The following is an 11,395-nucleotide window of genomic DNA, read 5'->3' as shown; positions in this document are numbered from 1 at the left end:
AGGGACGCCGGGGGGCGGTGGGTGTCCCCCAGCCCGAGGATGCTGGCCCTGAAGGGCCCTGCTGCTGCCTCGCACCGGGCGAGATTGGGAGGGGGAAGGCGGAGCTGCTTCTGTGAGGCTTTAAACGTTGGTAAAGTCTGTAAAGGAAATTCTAGTGAAACTCCCAACTTGGAGCCCTGAACTTGAAACTACGTCCCCATGGTGAGGGCAGTGGTCTGCGATGACTGGGTCAGAGGTAGAGGTACATCCCTGATACCCTCTGTGGCTGCAAGAAATGAAAAAGTGTGAACTGGAGTCAGCAAGAAACGCTAAATATGTTGTTGCCTGACCTGTGTGGAGTCTGCAGGGGCCAGTGAGAGCCGCAGTCTCCTGCCTTAGTGTTAGTTACGCTGCTGCACGTTTACTGAGCATCTTGCCAAATACAAACCTGTGGTATAGGAAGCTGTGGTGAGCCCACTGCTCTAGCACTTTGTGACAATGTAAATACAACCCTGTGCTGGGCATCATGAGATATTTTTGTGCTATTTGTGACAAAGTATAGGAAGGTAAGAATCTAACTTAAGCGTAAGACCTAAACATGTTTTTCAGTTGTTACCTTTTTCAGTGTGTGTTAAGACTTGTTTTTTTCTTTCTATCTTTTTTTTTTTTCAGTCTTTCAGCCTTCATTTATCCATATGTCAGGGCCCAGAGTAAATTCATTTTTTCTCGGAAATTCTTCAGGAGTCGATTTTTCTATAGTTTTAAGTTCCATAGATGAAGAGACAGGTAAGAACACTTTGATTTTTATTTTATTTATTTTTTTTTTTTCAAATAGCATGTAAATAAATATGTTTGAATTCTGAATATTTTTTCTGCTTCTTAAATTACTGGAGAAACACTAATGCACTTTATTTAGTGCTTTAATTGTTACTGAAATAGGAACTCGAGAAGACTTCTGCTGATTAAGCCTTTAGTCTTCTGTTGACTCCTTGTCAGCTGGGCCTGAGGGTTTGCCTACTTGAAGGCAGAAGAGGAGTTTAAATGTACTTCTAATTTTCTAGTCTGTTTTCAATGGCAATGGAATACTTTAAAAAAATTTTATTTTGGTATAGGAAAATTGCAACTTGCAACTTGCAGTGGAAGTAGAAGAGCTGGTGATTGGAATTTGAATGTAATGCCGGGTATGGTACGTACGATGCTGATTCTTCAGAATGGGAAGGATTGAACTGTCATATATTAAGGGTTAATGAAATACTAGCAAAATGTTAATGTACTGACAACCCAGTCTGAATGTCTTGGCCTTGCCTTTTTTCCTTGACATATACCACGTGCCCATGCTGGAGTTTGCTGAGGCGCAGCTTTGACACTGCTGTCCTCCTCCTCTCCAGGATTGCCTGTACTTCCTGGCTGGCTGTAGCATTTGAGACTGTTTCAGATCTGCTGGAGGGGGCTATTAGAAATAAAAAAATAGTGATTTTATACAGCATGAGCTCTGGAACATCTGTATTTATTAGACTTGCTTTCAGTGTCATATGTAATTCCCTAGGGGTTTTATCAGCTCTGCAGTCATTCCATTTTCACAGAATCACAGAATGTTAGAGATTGGAAGGGACCTTGAAAGATCATCTAGTCCAACCCCCCAGCCAGAGCAGGATCACCTACAGTAGGTCACACAGGAACATGTCCGGGTGGGTTTTGAATGTCTTCAGAGAAGGAGACTCAACAACCTCTCTGGGCAGCCTGTTCCAGTGTCCTGTCACTCTCACAGAGAAAAAGTTTTTCCTGATGTTTACATGGAACTGTAAAAACGGAAATTCACTTTGCAGTATTTGTTTTTTCCTTTAGAATTTTGCATGTGATTTCTGAGGTAACTTAATCAGTGTGCATGCCTTAAAAAGTTCTGCCTTAAAAAGTTCATATCCTCACTGTATTTGCATATCTCAGTAGCAAAGCCTTTGCTATTCCACTCTCACCAGATGTCCCATTGTGAAGAGGAAGAGTGTCATTGCAGTGCAGTGCTGACAAAACACTGTGGTGCTGATACTTCTCTTTCAGAAGATGATGAGTGGTATAAGTAGGAATAATTTAATACAAGCTGTCAAAACTGTCAAACTTTATTTTGCATTTTTTCAGAATACTTCCAAAGTGACTATAAGCTTGACTAGAAATCTGCAGTTGTGTTTGCCCAATGCCACTGACTGCTGCACAACACCTCTCTGCGTGGTTGAAACACTTCAGGTTTTAGCTTGCCGTGATTCAGTGATGTTGGCATATCTCCTGATTCAAGCTGAAATATATGCCAACTCTTCCTTTACAGGAAATGTGTCAGGTAAGTGTTTAGATATGCTAAAGAAGAAATGTTTTTTTAGCTGTTCTTTCCCTCTATATATGGAAAAAAATAAAAATTGGTGTTTGAACAGCAGTAAGAGATGCTGAGTAGTCCTTAATGGAATTTAACAAAAGGTGTATGCGTTGTCGTAATAAACTGCAATGCACATGGTCTATTTATTTGGATTCCAGTTAATTTAATCTGATTTTATCTTTTTTTTTTTTTCCCCTTAAATTCTTTTACAGAAAATGCAACTGTCATCCCAAACCAGGTGTTTCAGCCATTGGGCTCTTGTCCTTGTGACTTGACAGCTGGAGCTTGTGATGTTCGTTGTTGCTGTGATCTGGTACTTATTTCATCTTAAACCTTGATTAAGTGTTTCAAAATTTCTAGGCTCTTTCTGTTGTCTGGAGAGAGAGTGAGAGCGGTACTCAGGTGAGATGGGGCTGGAGGGCTTGTCTGGATTTTTCAGTATTTCTAATAGTAAATATGGTTCTCTCTACAAAATGGGTTTGATTTCCCTGTAAGTATAGAATTATAGAACAGTTTGGGTTGGAAGGGACCTTTAAAGGTCGTCAATCCAACCCCCTTTGCAATGTGCAAGGACATCTTCAACTAGATCAGGTTGTTCCCTATGGCTGTAGTGCCAATGGTAATGCAATTACTGTGCTAAAAAGTGGCCATTCTTTTATCTTTCAGGAGTGTACACCAGACTTGAAGCAGTTATTCAATGAATCATGTTTCACTGGAGTGTTTGGTGGGGATGTAAACCCACCTTTTGATCAGCTGTGCACTTCTGAGTCAATGGAATATTATACCCCTGATTGGTTTCCCTTTCTTTGTGTACAGTCTTCTCTTAACAATACACCATTTCTTGGCTACTTTTATCATGGTTCTATGTGAGTCTTAAGAAAATTTATTTTCTCAACACACATATTAAGCATGCTACTAAAAATATAACCTGTTGTTTTAATGAAAGTTATTTTGAAATTGGAATCTTAGAGTGTGAACTTTAAGTTGTAAATGGAGAAATGTCTTTGATACAATATGAGAACATGGGACATGAAAGCAAATGTATAATTATTTGTGTGAAGTAGAGAGCAAAGAATTGTTTAATTTTTAAACTTGTTTGTAGTTCTACCCCCAGCGTTCCTCCATTTAAGATCCCTTTACAAGCTTCTGCTGGGAAACTTTTCACTGGTTACAGACAAGGAGATCCAATTATGACAGAAGAAAATGAGTATTTTACTATTCCCCAGGTAATCACTTCATGTTTAGGAGCTTTTGGTTCCTCTTGGTTTGTTTGATATTCTCCATATACCACACTCCTTATGGCTTTGTAACCAGATTCTGCAACTTGCTGTTGTGAAGTGGTGGAATGTATTTTTCACACACACACATAAAAAAAAGCACAAAATATTATGAAAAATAAACATTATCCTTCCTGACACCCCTGCTCATCCCCCCAGATGGTAATGTCTTAATTATTTCAAGAGGTAAAAGCAAACTTGACATCCATTTGTTTACAGCTTATCATATTTCTGTATTTCTGTATTTTTTGTTTGCCTGCTGCATTACTGAGTACTATAGTTGGTTTTCCCTTTGAATCTTAGTCATCTGGTTGTACTTTCAAATTCCTTTTGCATTTTAAAGAGACTTGTTGGTTATGGTTATTTTGACAAGTTAGGATGAAGCCATACTGTACACTGAAACTATTTTGAAAGCTGTCCTTTTTAAATTTTAACCTCTCTCTTGCTAGGGATTGAGGTATTTTGATAACATCACATTACTTGTTTATCAGAGTGTCATTGGCTGTAGTACATACTTGGAGCATTTCACTAAAAAATAATCTTAAAATTAAAAGAAAGAAAAGGGTCCAACACATTCATTTCTGTTGAACTACCTGCAGCAATCCATGGCTGGACAGTGTGTTGGAAATGCTCCTGTAGCGTATCTCCAGAACTTTGATGTCAAATGCCTTACCAATCTAGCATCTTACGAGGAAGGACTGCCCCATGATGTGAGGATACACAGTGGCACTGGAGGTATGCTGCATAAAGCCTGACAGAAGTGTGTTTTATGTTTCTCAGAGCTGCTAGAACAGAACAAACCAGAGGGCTGGTGATGTCGTAGCTACGTGTAATATCTGTTGTTATCTGGTAGCGGTAGTTCAGCATTTGGGGATGTTCTATTCCTGTTTCTGATGACCTTCCAGCAAGTGTCCCACTATTTCCCAAGATTTAGGATATAAGAAGTAGTGGGATTGGCATTTGTCTCCCATTTATCTGTTTCTGGTGACTCATACTGATTATGGCTACACATGTTGGAGGAGCATTTCTCCCACTTTCAGACTGTTGCAGAGCCCTTTTTCTGTCAAGAGGGTGCAGTATCCTCCCTTCAGAATTAGTGAGGAGTGGTTACTTTCTGCATTACAAAAGCATGTGCTTATGAAGTGTCATTCTGGAGTTTGAGATAATGTGATTACCAGCATGAAGATAATTTATTTTATGCTCAGTAATTGTCTAATTTTGTTTGTCTGTATTACCTTTGTAAGACCCAGAGATAACTAGATATGTTCTCAAAATACATAAGTGGTTTGGTCCTTTACCAAAATTGATTTTCTAAATAATTTTCTACTCCATTTTCATGACAAAAAGGATTGCACCTTGGATTTGAAAACAGTAGGTCTGTCTCTCTTATTAAATAAGTCAGGATTACTGCAGTGTTTGTTTTTTATTTTTTATTTTTTTTATTCTAAGACTTCATCCAACAAAATGTCATCTATAGGACCATCATTGACACGGGCAAATTCATCACTGAAAGTGGTATGTCTCCTCCATTTAATAAATATGTTTCTTACCTAACCTGGACTATTTAAGAAATAGATTATTTTGATGCCTAATATGTTTACCTTCCACAATTCTTAGGAGGGATGTTGTATGTTGCCTAATACTGAAAAAGTAAACTGTTTGCCTTACTGCAAAGCAGAAAGTATTTCATTTACCCCAAATTCACTTCAAGTTGGTCAAGAAATCAGGTCCCTTATCTTGCATTAAAAGTATTTTTTGAGAAGAAAAAAGCAATAGTAAAAATAAACAAAGATATAAAGAACCCTTTAAAAATCCCCAGGATGAACATGTAAGTGGGATGGGCAGACTGTAAGCAGATGTTTATGTGTTTGTTTTGTAAGCTCTTGTGCCTTTTGAACAGCCTTTTTCAGCCAGTGAAGCAGTTATTTGATGTAGAACGGTGGTTCCCAGTCAGTGGGAGGATAATGCAGCACAAAACTAATGGAATCCAAGCTAATGTGTTTTTCTGGGCAGTGATGGCTCCCTGGGAGGGATGAGATGAAAGCAGAGGAGGTCCTGAGTCCAGAGAAGTGCATCAGCTGGTGATGTAAAGTCCAGTGCTGGGTTCTTCTGGACGGGTTTAGCTACAAAAGGACCTGGAAACGCTGATGTGAAAATATTGATAAGCCAGGGGATTGTGCTGTTGCACTGCCCTAGTGAGATGGGACTTAAACAGGAAAATAAAATCTTAAAAAGATGATTGTTCTAATTTCCAGAATTTTGCCAGTTTTTTAATGTGTCCTTTTTCAGCTACAGTAACAGCTTTCTAGTTAATAGTGTTTTATGATGGCTTTTTTTTTTTTTCTTCTGCCAGAAAGCCTTCATCCTGCTGAGGTTCTGTGTCAAAATGTAACTTTTGCAGAGAATTATACATTCATTTGGAAAGACAAGAACATAGAGCAAATAAATGTCACGGTCTTTCTCGGAAGTTTATGTGATGGAGGTATCATGACATTTCTTTTATGATTTTTTATTTAATTTTTTTCTTCAGCATGGAAATTCTGTGATATAATCTCTTAATTACTAATACTTCTTAAAAATAATTTCCCCTGGACTACGGAAAGAAAATTTATGGATCTGATTTCCATTAATTTGTATTATTTTGGATCTTCTGTTACTAATGAAGGATGGAAGTTTGTATCCTACATAGAGCATACTTTTTGCCAATTTACTTATTTAAAAGTAAGTTGTTTGTTTGTTTGTTGTTTTTTTTTTCTTTTACCAGAAATACTGTCACAGAGATTCACAGTCAAATTTCTAAGTTTAGAGAGTACTAGTGCAGCAGAACTGTTTGGGAATCCAGGTATTAATACTTTATTTTGCTTCTTAAAAGTGAAAAGAAAAAACATTTGTACTGTACAGATTATTGTCAGGGTCTATGTTTTATATCTCTTTTGTACTACTTTATGTTGCCAGCCCCCACCTTCCTGTCTTGATGCACTGCCAGTTGTCATAGCAAGGATTGGTTCTTAGGCTTTTGTTGTATAGATATTGATTATTTGAAGTGAGTGTATTCCTACTGTAATGGAAATGTCTCTTCATTTCCTTCAAGATTGATGACATTTATTATTAAAACAATGCTAATGCTTAAAGATTCTTACCCAATGTTCGTGATTTGCCCTTCTCTGTTTAGGTTATCAAGTTGGAAAACCAGTGAGAGCTGCAAATATGAATGCTTCTGATACTTTTGGAAGCCTGAACATTTGGCAGACAGGTACTGACTTGTGAGGTTGCAGCTTCAACTGTTAATGCTAAAATGCTGTTTTTTTTGTTTTCTTGTCTTTTTTTTTCAATTGTATTTTAGTTAAGAATCTCTTCCAGATTTTGCTATTCCAGACTATTCCTTAGCCTTTGTTCAAACTTCAGTGAATAAGCCTCTAATGCTTTCTTGGAAAACTGAAGTTTGAATGGACTTGTATATGTATTTGAACTATACCACTCGGTGTTTTGCATTCTAATATTCCATGTTTTTGCACAAATTTGAAAGCTAGAGATCGAAAGTTTCGTACAGGAAAGCTCACGTAAGATGTTTTAATTTCATAGCTGGCAGAGGTTTATGTACGTCAGCAACTTATACACCAGTTTTATTTGGAGTCGATTCACTCTCTGGGTGCATTCTGGAAGTTGATGTTAATGAAGATTGCAGCTTTTTAAGGTGAGCTACATAGGTTGAATTGTTTTTCCTGCATCCTTCTTGTTGCTTATGACATGATTCTTTACAAGTGGCTGCTATCAGCCCTGTTATGTTCTTTTCAAATGTTTGTGTATGCATTTCAGCTATCTGTGGTTAATTGTCTCATTTTTTTTTTTAAAGGGAGATTATAATAATGGTTTCACTTGGATCTCTTTGTATTCAAATGAGGATTATGCTGGGGTGGAATGCATTGCCATTTCTTTCCTTCAACAGATAAATTGATAGATCAAGTTTGTTTTTGTTGAGTAATAACATCTTTCAGAGGAAACTGACCTTATGATATAATAATATTGCAACCCAGACTGGTAGGCAGTACAGATTTACTTTTTGTGTAACTTACATTCTTATTTTGCAGAGGAAATGTAACTGAGAAATTAAATTCATTAACACAAGCTACTCACGTTGGAAAGAGGCGCAATTCAAATTACAGTGATGCAAATGCCTGGGTGGAAATTATACGTAAGTGATGTTTGTGGTGTTGTTTAGAGTCTAAATATGCCCATATGATGAATAAAGCATCTCAAAACAAAACCAAAATCTAATTTCAAATGCTTGAAGATACTGATCTATGTGTCTGGCTCCATCCATCCATATCTGTGTACACACACACGTGTAACTCCATGTGTATGTGTAGACTGCACTAACATGTGTTTACTGTCTGCCTGCACCCATATGACTTTGTATTTTAGTTCTCTGTTGATAAAGCACTCCTTTTCTTTATGTGTATTTTTTTTTGCTCTGTTCCTGTGTGACAGCAGTATTTCACTGGACTATGACAATAATATAATTATGGAAAAATAGAATGTTTTCGATAATAGGTCAATTTAAATAACTCCTGTCTTCTCCATAGGTCTTGATCCATTTAATTCTGATACCAATGTGAGCACTGGAAACTTAAAAGGCATTTGTCCAGATATTCCTGCAAATCTGAATATTCGCATAATCTTTGCTGATGTGGGTGCAGTACGAGGGATTCCCCAGCAAGAGATTCTCGCTGTGCAGATCAGGTAGAGAATGTTGTGTTTCTGGCTCTCTGACAAATAAATGTTTCATTTTGAAACTTCCTTACCTGACATGTACAGATTAAATTTTACAAACAAAAATGTTACTTTGTTATTTCTAATTTTTACATGCCTTTTATTTCTGCAACCCAAATTCCTTTGATTGCAACCAGATTTGCTTTTCTCGCTCTAAAATTAAAATTGAAAAATTAAACAGTTAAAAGTAGATAATCTTTCTGCTTTACTGAAATATTAAATAAAATCTGTGATGCTGCCAGTAGTAGGCATATGCAGGGCATTCCATCAGAAGAATGTTTTAATTTCTTGTCACATGGTGGAATTGACAACATTATCCCGTGTTCTGGCGTACCCCAATGTAGAGCTCTTCTTGAGAGCTGTCGTAAATGCTTTGTTCTTTCCTGAAACAGGGCATTTTCACTTTGCAAACACTTTTTTTGTTCCCCACCCACCCCCAAGTCAATCCCAATCAATAAATGGGATTCTGTTCTATTTTACCTCATTTCCTGACTTTGCATGTTCTCTCCCTGTCTGTGTTGCAAATCCAGAGATCATCAACTGCCTCCTAAATACTGTTTATTTTGTCCTTTCATGGTTATGTTTAGGCTCTAAATTGCCCTCAAGTAAAAGTTATTATGCATATTCTTACAGTTACTCAACAGTCATATGGCAATTCCAGTGTGGGCTTATCTGTGAAAACAGTATCAGCTTTCTTCCCATCACAGCTTCTGTGCAGTTTATTAAAGTGCCAGCTCAACCCCCCGTTCCAATGACAAGGTAACTTTTGTAAAAACATTGATAGTTCACATTGTATTAAGCAGATGTAATGTGAATAGCATTGATAAAAGAGTTTCTTTGGTTTGGTGGAGTACAGAGCAATAAAGCCTGGTTCAAAGATCTCTTGAGTAACAGTTCTGCTAGTGACCATCTTTCCCAAGAGCACGAAGAACATGAAGGGCTGCAAATTACCCTGCAACATTATCATTTAGTTTTAGCAGAAAAGCTTCTATGTTGTTTACTTGAGTGGATAAGGAGTGCTGAGTGAGGCTCCCAAACTATCTATTGTCTGAAAATATTAATTACAAAATGACTAAAAAGGACAGAAATGGAGTAGAGGGGAGGCCCCTGTTTTTATTAAAGGAAAAGTCATAAGAGAATAATGAGAAGCTTGTGGGTTTAGTTTTGTTTTTTCCTGTAATCTGGACACCTTTTCACTCTGTTTTTCCACTTGTGCTGGTGTTCTGGTCCTGTAGTTAATAAACCTGTTTTGTTTTTTTCTGTTTGTTTGGTTGTTGTTGTTGTTTTTTTTTCTCTAGATTTGAGATAAATGATATAGAATTTGACTGCAATCGAAATGATGTGTGCTGGCCACAACTTTTTTATCCATTGACACGGTTTTACACAGGTAAAAATAATAAGCAATGTGGAATAGCATGAACTGGCCATATTTATTTGAAACGTAATTAGATGTGTGGGGTTCAGTCTGAAAGAATGCTTTATAGTAGGGAATTAAAATTAAAATTTCTCTTTTAGAAAGCACGGTCCAAAAAATCTGTTTAATTTTTTCCCTTAATGCATTGATTTCTTAGTTAGACTAGTGGAAAAAAATAATTACTAGGAATACTTTCTGGACAAGCTTGAAATTTTGTGAGTATCTGTTTGGCAGAGGTTATTTTTAATTCCCCTGCAGGGTTGGGGGGGAGGTGTGCTCCTAAGGGAAGGGAGAATATATCGCTTTGTCACACTGTTGGGTTGCCACTTCGTACTGTGACTGTAGCGTTGTCAGTGTCATTGCCCTCGAAGGGTGGAGGGAGACTTGGTTTCTCACTTTGCCAGTGTATGTTTTTCAGTCCACCCATGAGTTCTGGTAAAAACTTGCCATATTGGTAAGAGAGTTAATTTTTAAATTTCCTCTGTGTAAAACTGTGGTGGATTGTTTGTGGGAGACTGTAGATAACGTGTCTGGCATTTCAAAGAGCATGAAGGCACTTGGATTCTGTTCTGAGAGCTGCGTGGACAGAGGTAACTGCCTGTGTTTATTACCAGCACAACTTCAGGGACTAAAGTTATACAAAGTATGGAGTTTTATAAGTGTGAAGCATCTTAATTCCTTGTGTTGTGCTCCATTATTTTACTCAGGTTATGCATATACTTTAACCTGTATCTATTGGGTTGTTGTCCAAACTAAAATTTAGCTTTCATGCTTATACTTTTCTTCTTTTCTTTTCTTTTTTCTCTTTTTTTTCCTCCAGGAGAACCATATTCCCAGTGCCTCGCTAAAGGCCTCTCCTTGGCATTTCTTGTTTTACTTGCAGCAATTATAAGTAACCCTTGGTTTTCTAAATTATGGAATCGTTCCTGGATTTTAAAATGTTGATGTAAAGAGAGCCTTTGTTAGTATTTGGAGTATTTTTGGGTAAAATTTAAGGTTAAATATTCTTGGATTTTCTAGACATTTTCTATAAGCATTTAAAGATACATAAAATGAACACTCACAATATACAGAAAATCGTGGTGGTTTGGTTTTGTTTGTTTGTTTGTTTGGTTTTTTAAAGTACTAGAATTATTTTTAAGTGCTGTGTTTGGAACAGGAAGAGTGCAGAGTTGACTCCAACAGGGTGAGCCCTCTGTGACCCACTGCACATGGCCAGTCCAGCCCAGAGGCCTCAAAGGGGTCGAGGTCATCCTTGCAGATGGACCTATGTCCTGTCGACCTTGTTCTCCTCTCCTGGTGCAGTGGGTCAAGGCAGCAGTTCCTTTCCATAGCAAACCCGTCATGCCCATCTGTTTTTGGAGCAGTGGACAGATTATTCACTCTTCTGAAAAGTAATAATGAGTCAGGTATTTTCATGTATTGATCTGTAATTCTCTTTTCCAGCTAAAGCTTTGCAGCGGCAGCCTGTATCTGCCCTGGGCTATGTATGGTTTAGTAGTTATGGAGGGGATGAGTTGATGGTTGAGGAGCAGCTCTGCTGTGAGGACAGGCTGAGAGAGTTGGGGCTGTTCAGCCTGGAGAAGAGAAGGC

General features: G+C 37.7%; 1 protein-coding gene across 1 annotated transcript; it reads left to right on the top strand.

Annotated features, from left to right (window-relative positions):
* Window positions 1-198: 198 nt before the first annotated feature.
* TCTN2 (tectonic family member 2) lies at window positions 199-10,747 on the top strand. Its single transcript, XM_010177544.1, has 18 exons — window positions 199-235; window positions 652-765; window positions 1,092-1,165; window positions 2,113-2,308; window positions 2,554-2,654; window positions 3,008-3,207; window positions 3,444-3,567; window positions 4,218-4,353; window positions 5,068-5,133; window positions 5,972-6,100; window positions 6,383-6,460; window positions 6,791-6,871; window positions 7,201-7,312; window positions 7,707-7,810; window positions 8,202-8,358; window positions 9,022-9,147; window positions 9,687-9,775; window positions 10,623-10,747. Exons 1-18 carry the CDS (start codon window positions 199-201, stop codon window positions 10,745-10,747), a joined length of 2,049 nt encoding a protein of 682 aa, XP_010175846.1.
* The last annotated feature ends 648 nt before the right edge of the window (window positions 10,748-11,395 follow it).

The sequence above is a fragment of the Antrostomus carolinensis genome, unplaced genomic scaffold (assembly GCF_000700745.2).
Source record: "Antrostomus carolinensis isolate BGI_N321 unplaced genomic scaffold, ASM70074v2 scaffold33231, whole genome shotgun sequence".
Taxonomy (NCBI): domain Eukaryota; kingdom Metazoa; phylum Chordata; class Aves; order Caprimulgiformes; family Caprimulgidae; genus Antrostomus; species Antrostomus carolinensis.
This window is presented reverse-complemented; position numbering and strand designations above follow the sequence as displayed.

Coding starts and splice junctions, on each gene's coding strand:
- TCTN2 (XM_010177544.1), top strand. CDS start 199: ATGGTGAGGGCAGTGGTCTGCGATGACTGGGTCAGAG. Junction 4,354..5,067: donor GATACACAGTGGCACTGGAG/GTATGCTGCATA, acceptor TTTTATTCTAAG/ACTTCATCCAACAAAATGTC. Junction 6,101..6,382: donor CGGAAGTTTATGTGATGGAG/GTATCATGACAT, acceptor TTCTTTTACCAG/AAATACTGTCACAGAGATTC.